At 40.5% G+C, this 27,719-nt stretch overlaps 2 protein-coding genes across 4 annotated transcripts in view; both read left to right on the top strand.

Annotated features, from left to right (window-relative positions):
- LOC309690016 (NACHT, LRR and PYD domains-containing protein 3-like) lies at positions 1-27,088 on the top strand. 3 transcript variants are annotated; one of them, XM_082506836.1, is made up of 8 exons: positions 1-176; positions 8,521-8,815; positions 9,316-11,095; positions 11,207-11,380; positions 11,811-11,984; positions 12,271-12,444; positions 18,467-18,513; positions 22,419-27,088. In XM_082506836.1, exons 1-8 carry the CDS (start codon positions 165-167, stop codon positions 22,970-22,972), a joined length of 3,210 nt encoding a protein of 1,069 aa, XP_082362962.1. In that variant the 5' UTR covers positions 1-164; the 3' UTR covers positions 22,973-27,088. The 3 variants fall into 3 exon arrangements, with proteins under 3 accessions (XP_082362962.1, XP_082362961.1, XP_082362960.1); XM_082506835.1 differs by lacking the exon at positions 1-176 and adding an exon at positions 2,861-3,320; XM_082506834.1 differs by lacking the exon at positions 1-176 and adding an exon at positions 7,719-8,259.
- LOC309690025 (uncharacterized protein) overlaps positions 1-27,719 on the top strand; it is a 228,990-nt gene that overhangs the window by 75,981 nt on the left and 125,290 nt on the right. The gene's annotated exons all lie outside the window — the stretch shown is intronic.

Below are 27,719 nucleotides of genomic sequence, written 5' to 3'. Positions count from 1 at the left end.
TCATATAAGTCAACCTGTTTCCACTGAGATCTGTGGTGATTTATGTAATAGTTTTCATTGTTGTTTTTTTTTGTTTGTTTCAAAGAGTTGACAGTGATGAACGAACATCAGACACAATCAGAAGCTGAGAAGTGAAGTCGCTGTTTTTTTCTCTACAGGTGACAATGAGCAGAAAGGTAGGGACGGCTCTCCTCTGTGTGTGTGTGTGTGTGTGTGTGTGTGTGTGTGTGTGTGTGTGTGTGTGTGTGTGTGTGTGTGTGTGTGTGTGTGTGTGTGTGTGTGTGTGTGAGAATTCGGTCTTTGTGGTAAATCTTAATACCAGCTCATTAAACCATTAAATATAATGAAATTACTTTGAAATGCAATGAGAAAAAGCTTCAGATTTTTGTGTAACTCTCACAGAAACTTGAACCTGAAGCCTGTGAAACAAAAATGTATTTATTTCTACTGAAACACAGAAAATAAAACTGTGGTTAGGACTTATTCTTTTATACAAACAGAATATATTTCAAGTTACACAGAGCTCAAACTGACTAAGATAAGAAAAGGTTACTGAAACCTTACTGAGGCCCACACAAGTGTCTGAGTGTTTGTGGGTGAGATACTGAACTTGAAATCTTCCATCAGAGAGAGAGTGTGTGTGTGTGTGAACGTGTTAAAGACTGAACACTAAAATGTTTTCAGGTGATACAGAAAAAGAAATAAACTGCTGGGATTAAAAATTGTGTGAATAATGAGATTTAAAATTCCATCACATGTACTGACAATCAGCATCACACATGAGATATGTCATTTGATTAAAAAAAAACTTTAATTTAATCTTGGTTTCTCTGAAACATTTTGTATATTTTAAATAATCCGAATGCTACACAGAGTTTATTGGTCATTTCACATAAATCATAATGCACAGAAAATAATTGGGTTGGATGGTTGGTTGGTTGATCAGCTTTGTGATTTGGGGGAGTTTTTTAAATGTCCGCCTACTAATGGTAACTGTTTTCACATTTTAAACTATTCAGATTTAGTAGACTCTTCCTGTTTATTAATCACATTAGAAAGTTAAGAAATAATAGATAATCAATAATAATAATCACTGTAAACCAGCCAAAGTAAAACTAGGTCTTTGGTAAATGTGATCTAGGAGCTTGTATGCACCAGGTCCAAGCAGTTATGGTGTTATTTTTATGCCACTATTCGGAGCGCACGTGAAAAACATTTGAGCGCACGTTAAAAAAAATTTGCAGGTGCAAGTGTTGCATTTTGAGGAGAAATTTATTTTGAGCGAAGAAAAGCTAAATTTGAGTGAACAAAATTCATTGCTGTGTGCAAAAAATGTATTTCAGTGTTTGCTATTATCCACACATACACAATAGCAGCGCCTCTCGCTCAGTTTTTGTATTTGCGCTTGCATACAATGTGTTGCTTGCACTCTCAACATTTCTGCCTGTGCACGTTCAACTCTTTCTGTACACTGTTATATTTGTGCCACAAAACCAGCCAATCAGTTGTTTTGGTCTCCAATCAGCTCAAAATGACGAAATGCAATATTCCAGAATCCATTTCGTCCAAAACTCAAACGAGGCAGTGGCAGAAAAACACAGAGTGGCGGAGTTTGAAATATTACTCTTTCTGGGTCACAAAATAAACTTTTAAGATATTTTCATGCGAGAATGGTGCTGTGTAAACTTCAAATATCTGCTCGATTTATCAAGACATCACATATTTGCATAAGTGCTCTCTAAGTGCTCTAACATTTTGTTAGAGCACTTATGCTCTAACATTTTGTTAGAGCACTTATAGCGGTGTACAGAAAGAGTTGAGCGCGCACAGGCAGAAATGTTGAGAGTGCAAGCAACACATTGCGAGCAAGCGCAAATACAAAAACTGAGTGAGAGGCGCTGCTATTGTGTATGTGTGGATAATAGCAAACACTGAAATACATTTTTTGCACACAGCAATGAATTTTGTTCACTCAAATTTAGCTTTTCTTCACTCAAAATAAATTTCTCCTCAAAATGCAACACTTGCACCTGCAAATTTTTTTTTTTTTTATGTGCGCTCAGAATAGTGGCACAAAAATAACGCCATAAGCAGTCCCCTCTTCAGTGCAACAGTGAGGAAATAAAGCTGTTGTGTAAGACGGTTTGGGTTTTGGCACTGATTAAATAATGTAATGCGCTTTTGTTTTTGTTTTTGCTTTTCATCTTTCATTTTGTTTCATGGGAAGATGTTATGCAGTTTGACCTGTTAGGTTGATGCTCTGAGTTCTTCAGAATCACAACCAGTCAAACAGGATCCATTTGTAAGCTTAATGCTGTATGTCAGAATAGAGGTGAGAATTTAAGGGTGCAAGACTGAATGACAATAGACACTGACATTTATGTGATGTGATGGATTTGCATACATAATGACAGTCATGACATCAAACACTGTGAAACAGGGACAGTTTCAAACATTTAGATATTTCTAGAGTGTTGATTCTTTGACTGGTAATTCTCATTTAGCTCATGGATATCACAATCCCTGAATACATCTGTTTATTGCAGCAATGGACTGTGACTTTTACAGGAAGGCAAGCAAATGTGACACTTTGTTTAACTGGCAATAATTCAATAATGCAACGTATTCTATAAAAACATGTTTGTATGTACTCTGCTTAACAAATTTAATAGAGCACCACCCAGTATAAGGTTTGTGCCACATCTGCTCTAAATGATCAGTACAGGTAATTACTAAATCATTTATATTTCTTTAATGGTTAATCCAGCAGTATGTGCAAGCAAGCTCTTTAATGGAAATTATATTTTTTTTGCTAAAAGTTGATTTTAACTGTTTTACAAATAAAAGCAGAAAAAAAGAAGGAAATGATTACTTTTGGATTAAGATCAAGATCCAGACGTTTGTGATATATATACACAATGCAAAACACAGTACTGCCTGTGGGAAACTGAGGGAAATTTAAAACTGGTGGCTAAGGGTAGGCGTAAATTTAGTAAAATTATAATTCACATTGGCAGTAATGACACCAGTTACGTCAATCCGAGGTCACTAAAATCAATATTGAATTGGTGCGGTGGCCTTTATAGATAATTGGGAAACTTTCTGGAGGAAACGTGGTTTTGTTAGGAGAGACTGCATCCATTCCACTTTGGATGGAGAAGCTCTCATTTCTAGAAATCTGGCCAAATTTATTAAGCCCCACAAAATGTTAGCAACATCCCACAAGAACCCAAAGAGGAGAGTCGTCCTAGCCTCTAGCCCTGCCAGTGTAGCAGAAATGATGACGGATGATGATGGCAGCAGCAGCCGTTCTTCTCTGCGTGAGTAGCTTAATGTTGTTTGTGTGTAATTTACGTTGAGTAAGCTAACCACGTTATTACATTAATGCATGTAAGTGAACTAGCAAACATCATCATAGCTACATGCGGCTGTCTTCTTGTTTGATGGCAGATACTCCCTTCACCCTGGCCAAAAAGGCTAAAATGACCAAAGAAAAAGTGGAAAACAGTTAAACATGAGAGGTTTTTGGACAAAGTTTGTGTTTTTTCCATTTTTTAAGCACTGCTTCCGCAAAGAGTGATACCATATATGCCCTATAGCTGCAGAAAAGGCTAACATTGTTATCTTTTTTACAAAAAACATAGCTGAACATGAGAGGTTTTTGGACCAATTTTGTGTTCTCCATTCTTTAAGCACCAGTTTGAGCACCGTTTAAGCACCGGCACCGTTTCAAAAGTACCGATTTGGCACCGGTATCGGATAAAACCTAAACGATACCCATCCCTAATGCTGAAGATATCTACCTATTCGGAACCATGATAACAGGGTTCTTGCTGATCGGAGCTGGCTTGGCCCTGGCTTATCGGAGAATTAAAAAAGCGGAACCGGCTGTTTATACACCCCCCAAGGCTGCCCGCTGGGATTGAAACGATGGGAGGAGGCGCGACTTCTCAGAACGGCCTCATTGAGAGCAGCATGGTTAAGACCTTGGAGATGCTTACAGCTGCTGTGAATACTCAGAATAACACCTCTGAGCGTATATTGGATTACATCAAGGAGAGGCCTGCTCAGAATAACACCTTTGAGCGAAAGTTGGATTACATCGTGGAACAGCTCACTGCAGTTGTGAGTTCTCAGAATCGGTTCTCTGAGCAAAAGAATGACAACACCACGGAACGCAAGTTTGATAACGTCATGGGGAAGCTCGCGGTTCTCCAATGGGAGATTGAGAGACCAGTGTCGGAGTGTTAAAGAACAGCTTTGAAATTTTCATGAGTTGTTGCAAAAGAAAAATACCATCATAATCTGGCTACCCCTTCGGCACCAGCAGTGGGCTCAAGGCTGTAGCTGAACAAAAACTCCCTGATAACGACTGTGTTGAGTCTGTTCCTTCCCATTCCATGCAAGGCCACCTGGGTTGGCTGGAAGACTGTTTACTTAGCCTGGCAGGGCGAAGGACACTGTCTCAGCTGAACTATGGACACGCACACACATACATACTGATAAGCACTCACTGACGCATCACCCTCCCTACCCCGGATCCAACGCCACCTCCAACGCTTACCTCCCTTCTGATGTGGACATCGGGTCAGCTGGAGGCGCAGTCGAAGATTGCAGCGGTCCCAGATCACATGTACACACTGGAACACTTTCCCATGTTGCTTTTCTGTGTTTATTGTACTATGGTGTGTTGATATCTGTGCATTCCTGTATTATCCTTTTGTGTTACACATTTTGATGTTTTTTTCCTCGCTACCTAGCCTGACCTGTCTCCCCAATGTGATGTTTGTGTATTGTATGTACGGTCGGCAAGGTCTGTCATCTCGGTTGTGTCATCTCTCATCATCATCTCTAATCACACTTTAGATCTTGTTTTAACATATGGCATAGAAGCTGAACATTTAGCAATGTTTCCTGAAAATCCTCTCTCCTCTTATTATTTCCTGATAACATTTAAATTTACAATAATCGATTACACAGCAGTGGAGAGTAGACTTCATCACAGTAGATGTCTTTCTGAAAGTGCTGTAACTAAGTTTAAGAATATAATGCACCCACTGTTAGCATCTTCTATGCCCTGTACCAATATAGAGCAGAGCAGCTACCTGAACGCTACTCCAACAGAGGCTGTTTATCTTGTTAATAATTTAGCCTCCTCACTACGTATGACTCAAATCAGAAGTACTTGACTTCCTGGTATAATTCTCAAATGTACAATTTAAAAGATCATCCTTCAGTCTGGAAATATTATGTCTGAGCATCCGGTGTGTTTGTGGAGTGGACCCAATTGTAGACATGAAACGGAATCTTAACAAAAAATGGGCTGTTTACTTGGCCGAAAAACATGAATATAAAAAAGGGCAAAATGGACGCGGACAAAACAAAAAACCTAAACTGGGAAAAGCTAGACTGTGTAAACTATGAAAAACAACACATTAGCATGATTCTGAGCAGGAGTACAAGAGTAACTCTGACAAAAAAAAAAAACTGTGAACATGAATCTTGATATAACTTGAACAGAATTATGAGGTACCCAGAATCTGACCTGACATGGACGGAGGAAAACAGAAGCACCAACAACAAACACAGGGAGACAGAGGACCTAAATACACAGGAGGGTAATGAGGGAAGTGGAAATACCTGCGGAGACACAGCTGACACAAATAATCATGACACCAAAGGGAAAAGTAAAACTAAGCACATTAAACATAGAAACAAGACTTTCAAAATAAAACAGAAAACCTGGAGAGACATGAACTGGAACACAGAAGTTTGAGACAAGAGACAAAGAGAGGCAGCGAGAGAGGGAGAGGGACACAGAGGAGAGAGACACAAGAGGAACCTACATAGACGAGGAGAGAACACATGACACATAGGAAAAGACTCAAACACCGAAACATAGGAGAAACATAAACTAGACTAAACTCAACTAAATCCTAACTAATAATAACCACACAAGAACTTAACATATTTCCAATATAACCAAAGGAATCAAAAAATACAAAATAAACTTAAAACGCTGGGTCACAGACAAAGCCCCTAACAGGAAATAGTTTGTTGCTCGGTAAAAAATTCCTCCTTTATGGAGCACTTTTTTGCTAGAACATCTTACTATTCATCGCTGATTGAAGAAAATAAGATCCAGCCTAGGTTTCTCTTCAGCACTGTAGCCAGCCTGACAAAAAGTCAGAGTGAAAAGAAAATTACTCATAATCATTTCACAGACATAACATTATCTATAGCTACTTTCAGTACCACTGATATTCCTTTTCTCCAATTGATCTTTCTGAGTTAACTTCAGTAATTACTTCCTCCAAACCATCAACGTGTCTTTTAGACCCCATTCCTATAAGACTGCTCAAAGAAGTCCTACCATTGATTAATGCTTCAGTCTTAAATATGATCAATCTATGTCTAATAATCGGCTATGTACCACGCTGGCAGTAGTTAAACCATTACTTAAAAAGCCATCTCTAGACCCAGTGGTCTTAGCTAATTAAAGGCCAGTCTCTAGCCTTCCTTTCATCTCAAAAATTCTTGAAATAGTTTCAGTCAGATTTCAGAGCCCATCACAGTACAGAAACTGCTTTAGTGAAGATTCTGAAGGATGTTTTTATGGCCTCTGACAGTGGAATCATCTCTGTGCTTATCCTGGTAGACCTCAGTGCAGCGTTCAATATGGTTGGCCATATAATAAATACTGTTGACTGCTATTAGAGCGAGTAGAGCATGCTGTAGGTATTACAGGTACTACGCTGCAGTAGTTTGTATCATATCTATCTAATAGACTCCAATTTGATCATGTAAATGGAGAGTCCTCTTCACACACTAAGGTTAATTATGGAGTTCAACAGGGTTGAGTGCTAGGATCCATTCTGTTTACACTATACATGCATAGCATACATTTTCACTGCTATGCAGATGACACCCAACTTGATCTATCCATGAAGCCAGATAACTCACACCAATTAGTTAAACTGCATCAGTGTCTTAAAGACATAAAGACCTGGGTGGCCTCTAACTTTCTACTTCTAAATTAAGATAAAACGAGGTTATTGCACTAGGCCCTGAAAATCTTAGATATATGGTATCTAACCAGATTTTTACTCTGGATGGCATTACCTTAGCCTCCAGTAGCACTGTGAGGAAACTTGGAGTCATTTTTGACCAGGATATGTCCTTCAATGCACATATTAAACAAATATGTAGGACTGCTTTCTTCCATTTATGCAATATCTCTAAAATTAGAAATATCCTGTCTCAGTGACACTGAAAAACTAGTTCATGCATTTATTACTTCTAGGTTGGACTACTAAAAAGAATGTCTGACTATGAAATGCACGATTTATTAAAAGAAACTGCTTTGGCTATAATGTCATTGACAAACACAGAGGGAGAAGTATTCCTCTGTATTTGAGTTAAAAAGAGATTATGTTCAAATGAATGTTCATTTGAAAATGAGCTAATGATAAAGTTGATTAATGACGTCAATTTGGATAAACTGAATGAAACATGAAGTATATTCAGAATCAGAATACTTTATTAATTCTGATTCTGATATTACAATTCAATTACATATGAATATACTATACTATGTTTCATTCAGTTTATCCAATTTAACTTCATCATTCATCAACTTTATCATTAGCTCATTTTCAAATGAACATTCATTTTAACATAATCTCTTTTGTGATGAAATTATTAACATTTCTATGTTAAGTACAACATAGAAAAGAAGAACATGTATTGAAGTGAAAATTTAAAGTTGAAACGTTTGAAACTTTTCTTTAAACCATGTACATGGAAAAGTCAGACAGATAGAGGATGATAAGGTGCAGCTGGAAATCGGGTGATTTAATGTGATGATCTGATATCACCCGTGGGATCAACTGCTGCCCAAACTTTGAACCTGCAAATCACCTTGAACCTGCCAAAAAAAAAAAAAAAAAAAAAAATCACCATTTTTTGGCTTTTTCTGTTCTCATTTTTGCCATGTTAGATCGTAGATTCAAGAAGATTTGGATTTTCAATGTTTTCCTGCTGGCTTACAACTTCCAAGAATTTCCTCTGATTCCCTTTTGGGTAAAACCTTCAGAAGATTTGGAATTCCACTGTATTCCTGGGAGATTGAATTTCCAGTGGATTGACAGAGGGTTTCTTCTAATATTTGACAACATAGCAAGTCCAAGTTAGGATTTCTGATTCATGGTGGAAAGAATCTGTGCTAAACCCTCACTCTCCTTCTTTAGATATCTGCAGGTTTGGCATCACACATTTGTTTCTGAAGTATTTCTGCTGGTCCTTCCTTGTGACACCTGAGAGTTTCCTTTTCTTGTCCCCTTTAAAAGGGACAACAAGTTTATAGTCAACTTTTATTTTGTAATTTTTATGGAGTCCTGATGCTACTTACCTTTAGTTTGAACAAAGTAGTAATATAAAAAAGAATAATTACAGCTGCAGTGAATCACCCCAGCAATTATAGAACTGTTTCAGACGTGCGATTTTCTTTGATTTTGGCAGGGAAACATGATGTCAAATTCAACACGTGAAGAGCTGCTCCTGAGAGCACTGAAAGATCTGGGAGACAACGAGTTAAAAGAGTTCAAGTGGTACCTGCAAAAGTCTGACGTCCTGGAACGCTTCCCAATAATCCCAAAGAGCAGACTAGATAAGGCAGACAGGCCAGACACAGTGGATCAGATGCTGCAAACATACTGTGAAAACGTGCTTGAGGTCACCAAAAAGGTTTTGAGGAAGCTAGATAGGAATGACCTTGTGCAGATTTTAATTGACCCAAATGCAGAACCTGAAGCAGGTAAGTCATTGAATGATTAACACTCATATGAGAATGATTCCTGGTATGAGGTGCACTTTGTGATGACCATAATTCAGACAGAAAATGTATCTTATTACATTTTCAGTTTGTTATGAACCATGGCATAGAAATGGACTTGATAATTTCAGATGCTGTTCTTTACCTTAATACACAGATGGTAGATCTGAGACGATAGCAAGAAATGGCAATAGTGGGTTTGTGAGGTGAAAAGAATAATAAAGAATAGGACCTATTAATTGCTTTGATATGAAATGTACTTACCACACTCATGGACATGACAGTTATATTTTAATGTTGATGAACAAAACCGCTACAGAAATTTGGGTAATTACTGTTTTTTGCTAAGAACCTGTCCTTGCCATCCTAACCATATTCTGCTTATTTTCCATTGACAACTATCACAATTACATAAATGTACCCTATTTTTTCACAACTGACATTTACTCACATCTACTCTTACCATTTCACTGTTTATTTAGAGGGTTTTGCTGAGTTCCAGAAAAACCTCAAATCCAACCTGATGAAAAAGTTTCAGGAATCAGCTGAAAAACTTAAAAAAGGAGGTAAATCTAAGCTTCAAAATGAGACCTACACAGAGGTCTGCTTCAAAATAGAAAACAGCCAAGAGGTCAACAAGGAACATGAGATCAGACTAATTGAAAAAGCACACAGGAAACCAGACAGACCAGAAACAAGACTTCGATGTGAAGACATCTTCAAAGCTTCACCCATTAAAGACAAACCAATCAGAACAGTGCTGACAAAGGGAGTGGCTGGCATTGGGAAAACAGTCTCAACACAGAAGTTCACTCTGGACTGGGCTGAAGACAAAGCCAACCAGGACATCCACTTAACATTTCTATTCACTTTCAGAGAGGTGAATGTACTGGAAGACAAAAAGTTCAGTTTGGTGGAACTTGTGAATCATTTTTTTACTAAAAACAAAGAAGCAGGAATCTGCAGCTTTGAAGGGTTTAAGGTTGTGTTCATCTTTGATGGTCTGGATGAGTGTCGGTTTCCTCTGGACTTCCACAAAACTGCGATCCTGACTGATGCTACAGAATCCACCTCAGTCAGTGTGCTGCTGACAAATCTCATCCGGGGGGATCTGCTTCCCTCTGCTCGCCTTTGGATAACCACACGGCCTGCAGCAGCCAATCAGATCCCTTCTGAGTATGTAAACATTGTGACAGAAGTTATGGGGTTCACTGATGCTCAAAAACTAGACTACTTCAGAAAGAAATTCAGAGATGAGAAGCTTATTGGCAGAATGATCTCTCATATCAAAACTTCACAGAGCTTAAACATCATGTGCCACATTCCAGTCTTCTGCTGCATCACTGCTACAGTTCTGGAGGATATGTTGAAAACTAAAGATAAAGATGAGCTGCCCAAGACCCTGACTGAGATGTACATCCACCTTTTGATATCTCAAGCCAAAGTTAAGAAGGTCAAGCATCAGGGAGGAACTGATGCTGATCCACAGTGGAATCAAGCAAGTAAGGAGATGATTCTGTCTTTGGGAAAACTGGCTTTTGAGCAGCTACAGAAAGCCAACCTGATCTTTTATGAATCAGACTTGAAAGACTGTGGCATCAATGTCACAAGTGCCTCAGTATATGCAGGACTTTTTACAGAGATATTTAAAGAGGAGAGAGTGTTGCGCCAGGACAAAGTGTTTTCTTTTATCCACCTGAGTGTTCAGGAGTTTCTGGCTGCTCTGTATGTCCATATGACCTTTTTCAGCTCTGGACTCAATCTGCTGGACGAACTCCAACAATCATCCTGGATTTCTAGATTTTCAAAAAGTAAATCTAATCTCCACCAGAGGGCCGTGGACAAGGCCTTACAGAGCCCAAATGGACACCTGGACTTGTTCCTCCGTTTCCTTCTGGGTCTTTCACTGGAGACCAATCAGATTCTCTTACAAGGCCTACTGAGAAAGACAGGAAGTAGCTCACAGGAAACAGTCCAGTACATCAAGGAAAGGCTTGATGATGGTCTCCCTTCTGAGAAAAGCATCAATTTGTTTCACTGTTTGAATGAAGTGAATGATCATTCTCTATTGGAGGACATCCAAAAGTCATTGAGTTCAGGAAATCTTTACACGAATGATCTATTTCCATCTCAGTGGTCAGCTCTAGTCTTCATATTATTATCATCAGAAAATCTGGATGTCTTTGACCTGAAGAAATATTCAGCTTCAGAGGAGGTTCTTCTGAAGCTACTGCCTGTGGTTAAAGCCTCCAACAAAGCTTTGTAAGTGCTGTGATATCTATTAAAAGTCATTGGTTAGCTACTATTGATACTCATATGATGATTTTAAAATATGTTTTCAATGGTTTTCTCTGTTGTTGTTTAATTTTGCAGGTTGAGTTCTTGTAACCTGTCAGAGAAAAGTGTAAAAATTCTGTCTCCAGTGCTCAGCTCCCAGTCCTCTTGTCTGAGAGAGCTGGACCTGAGCAGTAACAACCTGGAAGATTCAGGAGTGAAGATGCTTTCTACCATACTGGAGGGTCCACATTGTCAACTGGAAACTCTCAGGTCAGGAATGTTAGTGTTGGCTGATGCTCGTCTATGTTTCGCGGCATATTTTATTCTTAGTCTTGGTAAATTTAATTACTATTCAAATTTCTTCTTGATTGCAACATACAGTGTTGCATACATGTCTTAATTTCTCTTTGGTTTTGTGGGCTATTGTTTTAGTTTTAGTTTAGTTTTTTAGTATTAGTTAAATATTTGAGATCATCAAACACATTTTTATATCAGACAAAGCTAAAAAGATCTGCAGGTTTTTAAATGCTAATTGAATTTATTAAGGTAAAAAAAAAAAAACTATCCAGACTTAACTGGCCTTATGGGAAAAAGTGTCAATCTGTAGTTGATGTTGATTTGCATCAATTCTGTCTGTCTTTTTGTGCTAATTTAAAAATCATTGTTATTTTAACATGTCTAATGGTTTGTTTATAAACAGGCTGATTGGCTGTAACTTGTCATGGAGAAGCTGTGAAACTCTTTCTACAGTTATCAGCACACAGTCCTTAAATCTAAAAGAACTGGATGTGAGCAACAATGACCTGCAGGATTCAGGAGTACAACTTTTATCTGCTGGACTGGAGAGTAATCACTGTGTACTTCAAATTCTTAGGTCAGGACTCCACAGTTTCCTCATTTATAAATGATGAAGTGACATTACATATTACTTTATGATTTTTATCATCAAATTGGACAACTTTCATGTAGTTTTATTTCATTTCTTTGATTGATTTGATTTATTAATAATGTAACTGGACTTACTTGTGGAGTACAGTGGTATACAAAGGTACTATCTGCTATCTTTTTCATTTTCTTATTTGTGTCATTTTCAAATATCTGTTACCTAAATTTGTAAGGAAGTTTGTAACTTCAGAAAAAAATAACTGACTCAATTTCAGGCTATCAGGCTGTCAAGTCACAGAACAAGGCTGTGCTGCTCTGGCCTCAGCTCTGAGTTCAAACCCTTCCCATCTGAGAGAATTGGACCTGAGCTACAATCATCCAGGAGACCAAGGCGTGACTCTCCTTTCTTTTGGCCTGAAGGATAGACAATGCCAATTGGAAACACTCAGGTACGAACAGAAAATTAGCAGCCTACTAATTACTAATTAAAATACTTTTGAATATTAATCATATAATTAAACCTCTGAGGTTTCACTCAATATTGGTGATGACTTCTTGCTCCAAATGCTGCCCTTATATTTTGGAGATAAGTAAACAGGATTTATTTTGAAAAAATATAAATAGTTATTTAAACATGTCAGTGCATCATGGGTAATATGCTTTGGCAAAAAGGAAAGTTTTAAGCCTAATCTTAAAAGTAGAGAAAGTGTCTACCTCCTGAATCCAAACTGGAAGCTGGTTCCACAGAATAGGGGCCTGAAACCTGAATGCTCTGCCTCCCATTCTACTTTTAAATACTCTAGGAACAAGAAGTAAGATCTTGTATGTGAAGAGAAGGATTTTAAATACAATTCTTGATTTAACAGAAAGCCAACGAAGAGAGGGAGTATGAGAGAAATATGGTCTCTCTTTCTAGAGGCCATAAGAAGATCATTTGTAGCCTTCACTAATACAAACAAAAATGAGATAACACGGAGTATGGAATACAATGAATTTTAATATTGAACTTTAATACTACTACTACCACCACCACCACCACCACCACCAACAATAATAATAATCAACAAATATATAAAATATAGAAGCAACATTGAAATTAAAGCTGCAAGCAGCGTTATGAGGGCCCTCACACCCCAGCGCATCGAGCCATGCCCACCACCTACACCAAGCATTTCCGATCTGATGTCACATTGATGGAATTCATGCGTAGAACCACCAGCTAAAATTTCATTTCGTTCAATGATAATTATAGTTATCCCACTGGGTGGTGCTCTAACCATTACTGATAAATTGCTTGTCAAATATTTCCGAGCTTGACTCTTGACTCATGCCTGTGAAATTTGGGAGAGATTGGATATTGTGTTTTTGAGTGACAGCAGATTACTGCTTTTTGGTGAGTGATTGAAACTCCACGTGCCGCCATGACCACCCCGTTTCCCCAAACGTAAAAAGCTTCGCAATTTAACATCACAAAGGTCTTTAGATTCCCTGCACTGGAGATCATCTCGATCTGATTAAAATTCCTTGGAGGAGTTTGTCAAAGTACGAGGCCTGAAAAGAGGGGAAAATGTCGCCAAAATTACACATTAATTTTAAAATGGCTGACTTCACATGGCTGATCACATAACAAGAAAGTCTTCATCACATTGGAGGTGTGGGCCAAATTTCAAGAGTTCTTGAGCTTTCTAAGCCCCTCAAATGTCCAAGCATTTCACTACATATCGTACTGTGTATGACTGTGTACGTGACAAATAAAATAAAATTTGAATTTGAAATGCCACTTCATCTTTCATGGTGAACCACCTTGCCACCAGGGTGCGCCATTAAGTTTAAACTCACAATTGTCTCACTGAAGCATCATGAGGGACTGATGTTAATATTCACCGCTTTTGAGGTGGACCTGATGAACCTGTGAAAACCAGTATATAGGGATGGGTATCGAAACCCGGTTCTTGTTGAGAACCGGTTCCCACTGTTTCAATTCCTTGGAATTGTTTGCCATTTTTGCAAACGATTCCCTTATCAATTCTAGTCGCCCCGAATGACATCACCACATTGCGGAGTGTCATTTACTAAGTGGCTCAAACGCTCAAAAGTTTGGTTATACTTTACGAGAACGGTTAGATAGTAGATATTTCATTTAAGGGAGGAAACACTACGAATATGCAAAAGCATTTGCTCACAAAACACGCGATGACCTTAAATGAATGTCGTGTTTTTAATTCTGCTCCGGACTCATGAATCTCAACCCAGCAGCAGCGGTAACGTTTGTATGTCCTCTCCCGTTAATTCGGCAGGTAAATAATCAACTAACAGTGCATATTATGTTAGCGCGATCTGCCTTATTACAAAACCTGCCATTACTGTGCGCTGCATTTAGGTGACCATGATGAGAGAGACAGACAGAAGCTGTGTCCCAAAACGTCGGCTGCATCCTCCGGAGGACCTGGCCTTCGCAGTCTACGTGGGCTCAGTGTTGCCAACTTAGCGACTTTGTCGCTATATTTAGCGAGTTTTCAGACCCCCTTAGCGACTTTTTTTCTAAAAAAGCGACAAATCTGGTGACTTTTTCTGTTATTATTGGAGACTTATTTATGACGACTTTTTGACGTGAAAACGCTCTTTTCACGCTCTTACTCTCAACAAGCAGCGGTGCTGCCTTGGACACCTCGCCCGTGCCAAAGCACTCCCAGGCGGAGTATAGTCCTCCCCCAGCTGCTATCAGGGCAGGAGACATTCACACCTGTGCGTCCCAACTGCAAATGAATTGCGCATGAGCGAAGCCGCTGCTCCCGCACTGACTGTAACGCAGTCATGCTGTTTTGTGGATCACAAGGTTTAAAACTACTTATAAACACACACACTCACACACAAAGTAACTCCACCAGAGTGCCAATTTCGGGTCACTTTTGCTGGTCCAGGCCCGGATAAAGGAGCAGGGTTGGAATTGTGACATTAAAAAACAATAATTGCTAAAAGAAATTTAATTTGTAGTTCTAAATAAATTCTAACTAGGATGTTTTTTACTCACTTTATGTGTCTTCCAAATTAGGCGATGACATCATTTGGCGACTTCTAGCAACTTTTAGGACAGCCAATAGCGAGTTTCCTTACTGAGGAGTTTAATAAACTCGTCTCTCCGTCTCTCCGTCTCCGTCTCTCTCTCTCTCTCTCTCTCTCTCTCTCTCTCTCTCTCTCTCTCTCTCTCTCTCTCTCTCTCTCTCTCTCTCTCTCTCTCTCTCTCTCTCTCTCTCTCTCTCTCTCTCTCTCTCTCTCTCTCTCTCTCTCTCTCTCTCTCTCTCTCTCTCTCTCTCTCTCTCTCTCTCTCTCTGGTCATGTTATGTTTACCTGTCAAAGGCTTGTTACAAACTATGAAACACATCTGGATGTTAGAAGAAAACTAATACTGGAAGGTGTCCTTTAAAACTAAACATGTTAATAGGACCTCCCTATTTATATCATAGTTTATGATATAGCACGTGTATTTCAGTAATAGCCTGCTGAGGCCACTATACGTGCTGGCCTCATATCAAATGTGAAGGCAGACTGAGTCTATGTTTGACGTTTTTTATATCTAATCTTCCTTTTCAAACATTTAAACAGCAGCGAGTCTGCAGCTGAGGGAATACAAACTCAAATTGTTGGAACAGGTTTGCTCATTTCTTGGATTCATTTGGTGATTTATTAAATGTATAACTGTTATTCTAATCTGCTGCTGAGTCTCTTACACTTTTCTTTATGCTGTATATTTTCACGTCTCTGGAATAGTTGGAAGTTAGATAGTCAGCTGGGAAACTTTGTGTTAACTCATGGAGCTGAGGATATCGTGGATATGCTGACCTCGCTGCGTGGTGTACAGAGCGAGGTCAGCATGATTAATATTCACAATAAAAATATTAGCCGAACATCATGAAGTCTGTATGTGTTTCATAGTGTCGAACAACCTTTGTACAGTTAAAGCCAGCAGTTACTACATGACGGAAACACCAACGTTATCTCTTTTATGCGTTTATACACAGGTCACGCTGATTACTGAACAAAAACCCAAAGATCAGATGTTAAACAGATTTATTTGCTCTCTCTCCTCCTTAAACATGTTTTTAATGTTAGTTATAATTCAGAATTGGCGACTGAAACATGTAGGACACATAAGAATAGGGCTGAACGATATATCGCATTTGCGATAATATCGCGACATGATCAAGTGCAATTTTCTAACCGCAAAGGCTGCGATTATACTCTGGACATGTCCAAATTCATGGGCTGCATCCTCCTGAGGCCGCATTTGTAGACCGATTACGTCACAGCGACGCGCCGAAGGCTGTCCAAATTACTACCATATCCCAGAATTCATAGCGCGGCCCAGCCAAACTCCAGTTTCCAGCAATGGCGGCCGCTACTAAGTTTTAAAATTACTCATACTAATCTTTCTGGGTCACAAAATAAACTTTTAACATATTTTCAGGTGAGAAAGTAGTTGTGTAAACATCAAATATCTGCTCGGTTTATCAAGATATCCCATATTTGCAAAAGTGCTTCGACGTTTTCAGAGGCGTCTGCTACCCACCAGCTCGACAGCTAGCCGGGAGCTCGAGGGTTACTGATGCGGCCGAGAACGGCGCAACTCCCGGCACATCATTTTCAGATCACCGCGGAGTTTCGCTGCTCGGGTTAAACGTAATATATAAGTCACTTAGATAACCTAAAAATGTTATTGTTGGGCTTTTTTCAGTGTTTTGTTTGTTCGTGAGTAAATCGGTTTGGCTGAGATTAAAGTTATTAGATTAGATAAAATAAAACTTTATTAATCCCCCGGGTGGGTTCCTCCTTGGTTTTCACACAGCTGACTAAACGTCAAACAGAAAACTTATTAAACAGAAGTATGAGACAGTCGAGAATTTACACCAGTGTCTGGTTATATTTTAGATAGCAAGAAGCAGACGGCCAAGTTTATTAAACTCCACCGAGACAGCGGTGACGCTAATCAGAACTAGCCTTCTGATTAGCTAATCAGAAGGCTAGACCGTCCAATTTCACGCCTTTAAATTTTAAAGGCGTGTTTGTGTGTGTGTTTATACAATTGCTATTATGTTTGCACTTTATGTGTAATGTTACTGACTGCAGAGATCAGTAAGATGTGTGTATTTTTTATTTATTAGTTTTATTTATTTAATATTATTTTTTAATTGAATGACTGTCTAGTAGTTCACAGATGTCGAAAAACTGAGTGTGGTAAAGCCACTGATTTTTTTTTATGTATATTTCTGCAATCTGCACATTGTACTGACTTTCATTTTAATGTTTACACCAGTTCCTTGTCAGCACTTTATGCTCAGATGTTTGTAAGCTAAAAATAAACTATTGTGTATGTTCAAATATACTGTTGTGATTGAAGAAGTTAAATAAAAATGTCAGTCATCAATTCATGCATCACCTCATGTCATCATAACAGAGGTCTGTCTTCCAGGAAAGAACAGTTTAAAATTAATGTAATATAGTATTGGCCATACTATATGATGTATTGCTTGTCTTTGTTTAATAATACAGAAGACAAAGACCTTAAAAAATAATCGCATATCGCAATCGCAATATTGGGGCAAAAAAAAAATCGCAATTAGATTATTTTCCATAATCGTTCAGCCCTACATAAGAACATCAGGAAATAAAACACCGATAAATATAACCTCAGTAAAAGAAGTCAGCGGGGGTTACTACAGCTGTGTACCGGGGCCTGCGCTTTGTCGGTGGGATTGCTTGCGAGGCGAACGGGTCTATCCCACGCTTTGCCGTGAGACTGGGCAGACATCTCCGAAATCATCGAAACACTTTTGCAAAGAGGCTGTATCTTGACAAACCGACCAGACACATGAAGATTAAACCACTACATTCTCGGCTAAAAAAAAAAATATTAAAACGGTATTTGGTGACACACAAACAGGGTTTTTCAAAACTCAGTTCTGTTAGCTTCCACATGCCGGTTGTTGTGTGCTAGAAACAATGGCCACCAGGCCAAAGCAATGGTTTTGACTCGATCAGCGTTAACCCCGCCCCCTAAGTTTGATGGGTGAGGCTGACAGATAAAATTATTTCAAGATGAGAGCCAGGCGCCAGGACTGCCAAAATGAAATAAATAAATATATCATTAAATAATTAATTAAATGTGTCAATAATTAATTAATTACATGTGTCAATAATTAATTAATTAAAATGTGAAATACATAAATAATTAATTAAATGTGTCAATAATTAATTAATTACATGTGTCATAACTATTTATTTAATTAATTAATTCCAATTTTAATTAAATATTGCCACATTTAATTAATTATTTAATGGTGTATTTAATTAATTCATTATGGCAGTCCTGGCGTTCCATAAATGGGGCCCTAAATAATAAATTATTATTAAAAACTCAACAGTAGAAATAAATAAATGAGAAAATAAATTATTTTTCGACTTTTCCTCCCTCAGGTTGGACCATTGTGGAGAACAGCGACTGAAACCTGGTCTGAGGAAGTGTAAGAAACATTCATATATTAAAATTTCAATTTTCCTATGATGTAAAGAGGAACTAATCTGCAAAAACCAGCTTTGCAGTATTAGGGTCATGACCTCCTTCACTGTTTAGTCATGGTCAATAGTCTGTTAGGATTCATTTCAGCTAATTGGAGTCCGTAAACTGGATATTTTGGCTATGTTTGTGCCTTTTGCAGCATTTTTAATGCAATTATCTGACAAATAATATGGCGGCTGTGTGGTTAGTTTTACTAACTCACTGTTCAAGTAGTATGAGCTCCAGTTTTGATGAATGAATTTCTAGAATTGTAATTTCACATATCACCAAATAGCAGATGTCTGTGTCAGTGTAAATGGTAAATGGACTGGTTCTTAAACAGTGCTTTTCTACCCTATCTTTCCCACATATTCTATGCTCTTTCTATGTAAGTCCTATCTAACATTCACACATATTCTTACTCTGATCGGTCAACTTGGGGTTAGTATCTTGCCCAAGGGTATTTGCCACCAGTGTTGGGAAGGTTACTTTTAAAATGTATTCCATTACAGAATACAGAATACATGCCCCAAAATGTATTCTGTAACCTATTCTGTTACGTTACTCAATGACAGTAACATATTCTGAATACTTTGGATTACTTAATATATTGTGGCGAGTTCAGACAAGGAGGAGACGGAGGTATCGTTTGGTCTTGCTTCCCGTGAGCTAGCCAGGGAGCACAGCCGTTTATTACATTTGCAGAAGAACACACTGCCACTAGCTAACTGCTCAGCGCGGCAACCACAACACACATAGGGCGCCCTCTGACCCCGGAAGGACACACCGGTCGTGTCCAAATTCATGGGCTGCATTCTCCTGAGGACCCGGCCTTCGCGGTCTACGAGGGCCGGGTCCTCAGAAGATCGGGTAGGCCGGAAGTAAACGGCCGTGAAATTGGATGGTCTAGCCTTCTGATTAGCGTCACCGCTGTCTCGGAGTTTAATAAACTCAGCCGTCTGCTCCTTGCTGTCTAAAATATAACAGGACACTGGAGTAAACTCTCGGCCATCTCACACTTCTGTTTAATCAGTTTTCTGTTTGACGTTTAGTCAGCTGTGTAAAAACCAAGGAGGAACCCACCCGGGGGATTAATAAAGTTTTATTTTATCTAATCTAATAACTTTAATCTCAGCCAAACCGATTTACTCACGAACAAACAAAACACTGAAAAAAGCCCAACAATAACATTTTTAGGTTGTCTAAGTGACTTATATATTACGTTTGTCACGGCCGGGCGGGTTACACACAGTAATTCGGCGTGCCCGTGTGGCGTGCTGGCTAGACCCAAGCGCGGCGAAGGCTAGCGGTGGGTTTGGAGCAGGCACGCAGTTATTCTAGTAACGATCAGTGCACGAAGCGTGGCTTCGGAACGGTCGTTACCGACAGAGAGCGAGCGGAGCCGGGAAGAGAAAAAGGATTGAAGGGATAATCACTCACGGTTGCTGAATCAGGCGGAGACTGACGTCGGCAGAGTTTCGGAGCTCCTGACACGAAGAGAATGATGTCTGAGCGGCGAACAGGTGGGTGGCGTCTCTCTTTTAACCCCGGCCCCGTGATCAGCTGATCACAGCTGATCACCGGCTGACAACGTTTAACCCGAGCAGCGAAAGTCCGCGGTGATCTGAAAATGATGTGCCGGGAGTTGTGCCATTCTCGGCCGCATCAGTAACCCTCGAGCTCCCGGCTAGCTATCGAGCTGGTGGGTAGCAGACGTCTCCGAAAACGTCGAAGCACTTTAGCAAAGATGCGATATCTTGATAAACCGAGCAGATATTTGATGTTTACACAGCTACTTTCTCGCCTGAAAATATGTTAAAAGTTTATTTCGTGACCCAGAAAGATTAATAAGAGTAATTTTTAAAACTTAGTAGCGGCCGCCATTAGCCGGAAACTGGAGCTTGGCTGGGCCACGCTATGAATTCTGGGATATGGTGGGCCACGAAGGACACACCCGACCCATCCTTCAAATTCGGAAAAAGGAGCACGCATTTGTCGGCTGCATTCGGAGGGGTCTACGAATTTGGACAGCCTTCGGCGCGTCGCTGTGACGTAATCGGTCTACAAATGCGGCCTCAGGAGAATGCAGCCCATGAATTTGGACACGACAACCGTCGCAGCGAGAGGGCGTCACCCGTCACCATGGCAACATACACAAAACATAACTGTACAAGCAGAACCCCGAACAGCCCTGACCCGCTACAATATTATCATGCTTTTTACAACAACGTGAATGTACTATTGCTGTGTGATTTATTACTATTACTGAAGGTCCGCGACTCCGAACTGTAGTAAAGGGACCTCTGACTAATGCTGGGCTCACACTGTGCGATTTTTGGCCCATTTTGAGCCGATTTTTGAGTCGTGCGATCGTTTTGGCGATCGGCCCGATTTTGGCCTTCATCGTGCGTCGTGCATCGTGTAGTATACGTGGGGTAACGAGAAGCGATTGACACCTCACGACCAGCTCCCGATCATCAATCGCTTGGTCGTGAGGGTGTCACCGCAGTTTGCCACACTGCGCACGCGCAAACACAAATGTCAGCGAAAAAGACGGCGTAGCAAGGCAGTGCAGCGTGTGATCTGGACACAAGCGATGGAGGCACAACCTGTAGAACCATCCGAGCCCTTTCGATGTGGCCTCACAAAATTATCACGACCACAACAACCGTGAAAATAGTTGGATCGACACTGCTGCTCAATCACAGCTGCCTGACCAATGTTTTTCATTAGCAATTTAGCAAAGTTGATGGTGGTGGTGTGTCTGTGTGAGTGAAAGACGGAGAGGGAGAGCGAGCGACAGAATTTCTGTTATAACCTTCATTTTTATGGACGCACAGTGTGAGCACTCAGGTCGCATCAGAGCATCGGGCCGTATAGTGTGAGACCCTGCATCGTGACCTATGAACTTCTAACCCCTGCGAGTCAACCGTACAGTTTGAGCAGGAGCTGAATCGCGCGACTGAAAAAATCGCACAGTGTAAGCCCAGCATAATACGGCGGGGTCCCTGTCGGCTGGTAGCCGAAAAATAGCTCTACTTTGTTGTGTGGGTCAACTTTTCTTGCGACAGACAGAGAGAGGCGTTGAAAGGCTGCTCCAACGGAACTTGTTGTTTTCGGAGGAAAACACGAACACAGTGTACAGTCGAGTCTTAATAGCTTACTTACAACTGGGCTCGTCAGGCACTCTTCTTGGCTGCAGTGGTTATTATTATATTTACATGCTTCCAGCTCCCGTTTTTGCTCGATGACTGCTCGTACCTTTCCACTCCCCTTTTTCTCCCTCCTAGCGCTCACAGACACATAACGTGTATGGCAGTCCATTCTCCCAGCAGCACGGACTACACTGAACATGATGCTACATTCTTTAGAGCTATGCTTGTAGCATTCTGCCTGTTAGCTTAGCACAACAACAACAACAACGAAAAGGCGCTCTCTCACCCAGGAAACACACAGTCGCAGAGAGAGAGAGCGTCGCCCTGTAACCATGGCAACCGTAACGCTGCCGCCTGGAACAAAAGAACGTAGCTGTCAAACAAAACCCAAACAGTCCTGACCCGCGACAAAATGAAACAGGAAAGTACCCCAGTGTATTCCATTTATTTCAACAAAGTAACTGTATTCTGAATACCACCTTTTTAAACGGTAACTGTAACGGAATACAGTTACTCATATTTTGTATTCTAAATACGTAACGGCGGTACATGTATTCCGTTACTCCCCAACACTGTTTGCCACACAGACTGGAGCAGATGGGTGTCGAACCACCTTCAAATGTGGTCACTCATACCTCCAAAAAACAAAAAATATTTGTTTTGTGAGTCTGTGGTTGGATGATAGAATAATACTTTGTGCTGTTGTTTCTTTCAGATTTCTGTGGGCTTGAACTGGATCCAAATACAGCGCACAGAAACCTCAAACTGTCTGACGACAACAAGAAGGTGACTGTGGTGAAAGAGGAACAGCCCTATCCAAATCATCCAGAGAGGTTTGACTACTGCTGCTGGCAGGTGCTGTGTAAAAATGGTCTGACTGGTCGTTGTTACTGGGAGGTGGAGAGGGAAGGGCAAGTTGTCATAGCAGTGACGTACAAAAGAATCAGCAGGAAAGGGAACAGTGCGGACTGCAGGCTCGGGTGGAATGACCAGTGCTGGAGTCTAATCTGCACTCAAGAGAAATATTCTTTTTGGCACAACAAGAGAGAACATGTTGTCTATCTTCCCTATGGTGCTACTCTACCTAAAAGAATAGCAGTGTATGTGGACTGTCCTGCTGGTACTGTGTCCTTCTACCGAGTCTGCTCGGAAAAACTGTCCCTCCTGCACACCTTCCACACCACATTCACCGAACCAGTCTACCCTGCCTTTGGGTTCGGGTTTGGGTTCTGGTCATATGAGTCCACTGCATCTCTGTGTGAGTTGTAGGAGAGAGTCTGCTCCTGACTGCAAACTACTGCTGATGGTGGTTTTCACTCTGCACACCACAGACTATAAACCAAAGGACCATGTAGCAGTTACCCTCCTACTGATTCTGCATAACAGAGAGGTGGTCACCAGACGTTTGGTGGTGAATGAATGAATGTCCTACCAAAGAGCTGAAAATAATGTAATCCTTTTTTTTTTTTTTTTTTTTTTTTACCCCATGGTCATAAATGCATGACATGTATGACAGTATTGGAAGGGGCTGTGAATACAAACTTGCCAGCAGTTGACAGACATGTATGGTGTTATTTTTGTGCCACTATTCTGAGCGCACGTGAAAAAAATTTGCAGGTGCAAGTGTTGCATTTTGAGGAGAAATTTATTTTGAGCAAAGAAAAGCTAAATTTGAGTGAACAAAATTCATTGCTGTGTGCAAAAAATGTATTTCAGTGTTTGCTATTATCCATACACACACACAATAGCAGCGCCTCTCGCTCAGTTTTTGCAATTGCGCTTGCTTACAATGTGTTGCTTGCACTCTCAACATTTCTGCCTGTGCGCGTTCAACTCTTTCTGTACACCGTTATATTTGTGCCACAAAACCAGCCAATCACAGATGTGGATGCAAAAAAATCTGATTGGCTGTTTTGGTCTCCAATCAGCTCAAAATGACGAAATGCAATATTCCAGAATCCATTTCGTCCAAAACTCAAACGAAGCAGTGGCGGAGGAACACAGAGTGGCGGAGTTTGAAATATTACTCTTTCTGGGTCACAAAATAAACTTTTAAGATATTTTCATGCGAGAATGGTGCTGTGTAAACTTCAAATATCTGCTCGATTTATCAAGACATCACATATTTGCATAAGTGCTCTAATGTTTTACGAGCAAGCGCAAATACAAAAACTGAGAGAGAGAGGCTGCTATTGTGTGTGTGTATGGATAATAGCAAACACTGAAATACATTTTTTGCAAGCAGCAATGAATTTTGTTCACTTAAATTTAGCTTTTCTTCATTCAAAATAAATTTCTCCTCAAAATGCAACACTTGCACCTGCAAATGTTTTTTACGTGCGCTCAGAATAGTGGCATAAAAATAACGCCATACACATGTTTATCATAGGAAATGTACTGTACATTATAACATACAAATGTAATGACTCCCTGCTTTTACAAATATTTTTTTTATGATGGCTTTGATGGCTATGATGCTAATCCTAACTGGTCTACTTTCTTTTTTTTTTGTGTGTGTCCCATTTGGATCTTTAGCCATCAGAATTGTTGTCTTAAGGCCAAGAAAGATGCCAAGCGGATTTATTTTACCAAGTGGATCATCATGGCCTCGCCATATTGGTCCATTTGATTGACCTTTATTATAATTATGAATTTATTTTATTTTCGGTTGCTACAAACGGGACAGACATGACTGGGGGATAGAACAGGGAGAAAGAATGAAAGAAAGAGAGGGAGAGAAAGAAAACCAGAGGGGAGAAGAGACGGTGAGAAAGGGGGGAAGAAAGAAAGAAAAACAAACAAAACACCTGGATTACCTGTATGGAGAAAAAAAAAAACAGAAGAGAAAGCAAACAAAAAAAGAGCAACATAATAAAAACAGCGCCATCACAATAAATTAGCTAGCAGTAGATAACAGAAGATACTAAATATTAAACGCTATTGTGCAGCACACAAGATAGACAGCGCACAATGTGCTTTGAGGCAGCAGCCAAGAAAGGTGTAGTCCGTGTCTGTGAACACCCGTGTGTACACCTGTGTGCATACCTGTGTGGATCAGCATGCATGTATTCCAAAGGTTTCTCCATGTAACGATCTGCTAGGGAGTGTGGGGAGCCACAGCCCCGTCCACCAGGGTATGAAGCAGGTATGGAGGAGATCCAGGCCCCATATATACAGAGGCCCCAGAATACAAGGACCCGAGGAGGACCACCAAAAGGGGGGAAACCGTGCCACCCTCCTGGGAAGAGCTGAGTAGAGCCCCAAACGAGAGGTCACCCAGCAGCTACGGAGCAGAGGCCAGAGGGGGTTGCAGTGGCGTGCCCACGGGCTCTGTCGGCAACCAGCTGTGCCAGAGAGGACCGAGCTTCAGGCCCAGAGGCCAGAGGCCTGAGGGCATCCCATCCCCCGGAAGGGGCCCAGGCGGGCCACAGGTGCCAGGCCCCGCCAATCGGCCTCCAGGAGTGAGCCGGTACATAAATGAGCGACCAGCCCAAGACGACAAGGACCACCAACACACCAATGTCTGAGGGCATCAGCCACCGGCAGGGGGTGTGGTGAGGGGAGATAGGCCTCCGTACTTTGGAGGGCCTGAGATGTACCCAGAGAGGTTGAGTCTAAGACCCAACCTGACATATAGACACAGACGAACAGGCGCACGCGGACACAAACATGCATTCCCACCCCCATATGCACAACCAAATACTCGGCACTCACCCAATGTGTAGACAGACACAAATAGACACTGCACAGACAGTCGCACTCCCCAAACATACTCTATATCCCAGGTCCAGGTACCCCCGCCCCCAGAGGGGCAAGCCGCACCTAAACCCAGGAGATGTAACCCTTCTCTCTGGGATGGAGGCAAGCGGACCACCTCCTTATCTGCAGTAGCAGGGAGGCCCCGCATCCCAGACCCCAATCTGATGGCCAGCACCTCCTCCCAGCCCCCCAGCCCTGACGGCTAACAGAACCGGGGTGAGTGAAGACCCCAAACCTCCCTACGCCCGCTCATATGTAGTGTTGCTGTGTGCTGTTCTAAAGTGCATTTAAAACACAGGAGAGCATGGTACTTGCTTCCTCTCAGAGAGCAGCACGGCTCCTCCCGAAAACCCTTAGTGTCTATATGCATTTAAAATTGAGGGTAGGGCACCAGTGCCAGAAGTGGGTTGGAATACACCGACCATCCTCTGGATGCTGTAAAACATGCCCACCCCCAAGGCCCTATATGTATGTGTTATGTGAGAGTGTGAGTAATGTGGATGTCTAGGTTGCAGAATAAAATTGAGGCACAGGCGGCCAGAAGGGGACAACGGCCAGAAAGTAACTGGTCTACTTTCATTCTGACGTCTCAGGATATTCTGTTAAAATCTATTAAAACAGATGTGAAACTTTTTTTTGCCACGTTTTACTGTTTTTATATTCTATTTCATTTTTATTCTATTTTATTTTTGTGTGTTATACTGTGTGAGAAGATGCTGTGGGTCTACATAGAGTGTCTCCACAGCATGGTCTCTGCCTGAATGACATGGACAGATCGATGACCTATAATAATAGATCAAGACACATATGAAAAACAGATGGTGCATTCACCAGTGTGGATATAATTTATGGTTATACTGGTCAGTTGCTGTGCATTTCTATAGCTAACACCTGGATTCATAGACAGTAAAGATTTCTAAAAGCCTCTTAATTATTCATGTTAGACTCTCCAGCCTTTTTTATTTCACAGTGTGGCAGAAATCTCAGTTCTTCAATAGTTTGTTTGGAGAAAGTTTTTATGAATGAACCTTAAAAATCATAGTAATGAAGGTGTAGTTTTTACAGTGATATTGTGGTGTCATACCTTTAATTAGAGCGGGGCGTTTATGATGTATTTATGATTATATTGTGTTTTTGTTACCTCTCTCGTGAAGCACTTTGTGACATCTGTCTGTGAAAAGTGCTATAAAAATAAAGTTTTACTTACTTACTTAGTGGGTTATTCAAATCTATTAATTCAAAGAACCCTAACGGTACCTGTAATTTTTGGGTTGGGAAGAGTTAATATTTTTCTCCTTTTTACAGTTAACCAAGTTTTCAGAATGACTTAAGCCAAAAACATCATTTGTGTTCATGTTATTGTGCTTGTATAAACCAGTGACTTTTCTACATTCTACAGATTCTCACTGAAGGTACTGATGGCGTGTGCTTACATCATTAAATGCTTTGTTTTGTTAGTCTGTAGTAAAGGCTTTGATCAGCTTGCTTCCTTTTAATCAGCCTTGAATAAACATATTTTTCTCACTGTGCATGTATTTCTTCAGCATCTTTTACCTGCAGTTAATGTAACAGGCTATCTTCATATCATGTATGCTACGTCAATAAACTGAGATGCAGTGATGTGAATCTGAGTTCATGTGTTTATTTAGGTGCTTCGCGCAATTTCTCCTTTAGTCAGAGAGATCGCTGACTAAAGGAGAAACTCTGGGGATTATGATTTGGAGCATATGTCTACACATGTCTGTACATGAGGATGCTGATAGTTGTGCTTGCTACAGTCAATGCTGTCTTCTGTTTGGTTGCAGTTAAAATAAAACAAAATAGGATGATTGAAAACTGATAGTGACAGTTATGTTCATGACACAAATTTCTGTTAGGAAAGTCTACAAGTTGCACAGCACGGAGTCCTTGAATTTCCTAATTTCATGCTGTTGTGGAGTTTCACAGAAAAAGATTGGATATTAGAGGAATACAACCACTTGTACAAAGAAACTGAAAAGCTTTAAACTTTCTGAATGAATATAACCTGAAGCAACACGTCATCCCAACTATCCCCAAACGTGTCCATCCCTCACAAATAACAGGTGATTATGTGTAAAACATGTTGAATTAAATAATATTAGCAAATAGGGTTAAACCACTTACTTATTAAGAAATATGTCACTACCGTATACACTCCCTTCTCCTATCTTTTCCACAGGAGCTTAACTGACCCCATCCTCCTCATCTCTACTCCATCATCTGCTCTCCCCCTCCC

Source organism: Aulonocara stuartgranti, assembly GCF_965226115.1.
Source record: "Aulonocara stuartgranti genome assembly, chromosome: 15".
NCBI classification, from domain to species: domain Eukaryota; kingdom Metazoa; phylum Chordata; class Actinopteri; order Cichliformes; family Cichlidae; genus Aulonocara; species Aulonocara stuartgranti.
This window is presented reverse-complemented; position numbering and strand designations above follow the sequence as displayed.

Bases quoted from the DNA above. Each gene is read 5' to 3' on its own strand.
- LOC309690016 (XM_082506834.1), top strand. From the start codon at position 8,206: ATGGTGGAAAGAATCTGTGCTAAACCCTCACTCTCCTTCTTTAGATAT. The intron at 11,985-12,270 runs GTCAGGACTCCA...ACTCAATTTCAG, and splicing joins TGTGTACTTCAAATTCTTAG to GCTATCAGGCTGTCAAGTCA. The intron at 12,445-18,466 runs GTACGAACAGAA...TTCCTCCCTCAG, and splicing joins TGCCAATTGGAAACACTCAG to GTTGGACCATTGTGGAGAAC.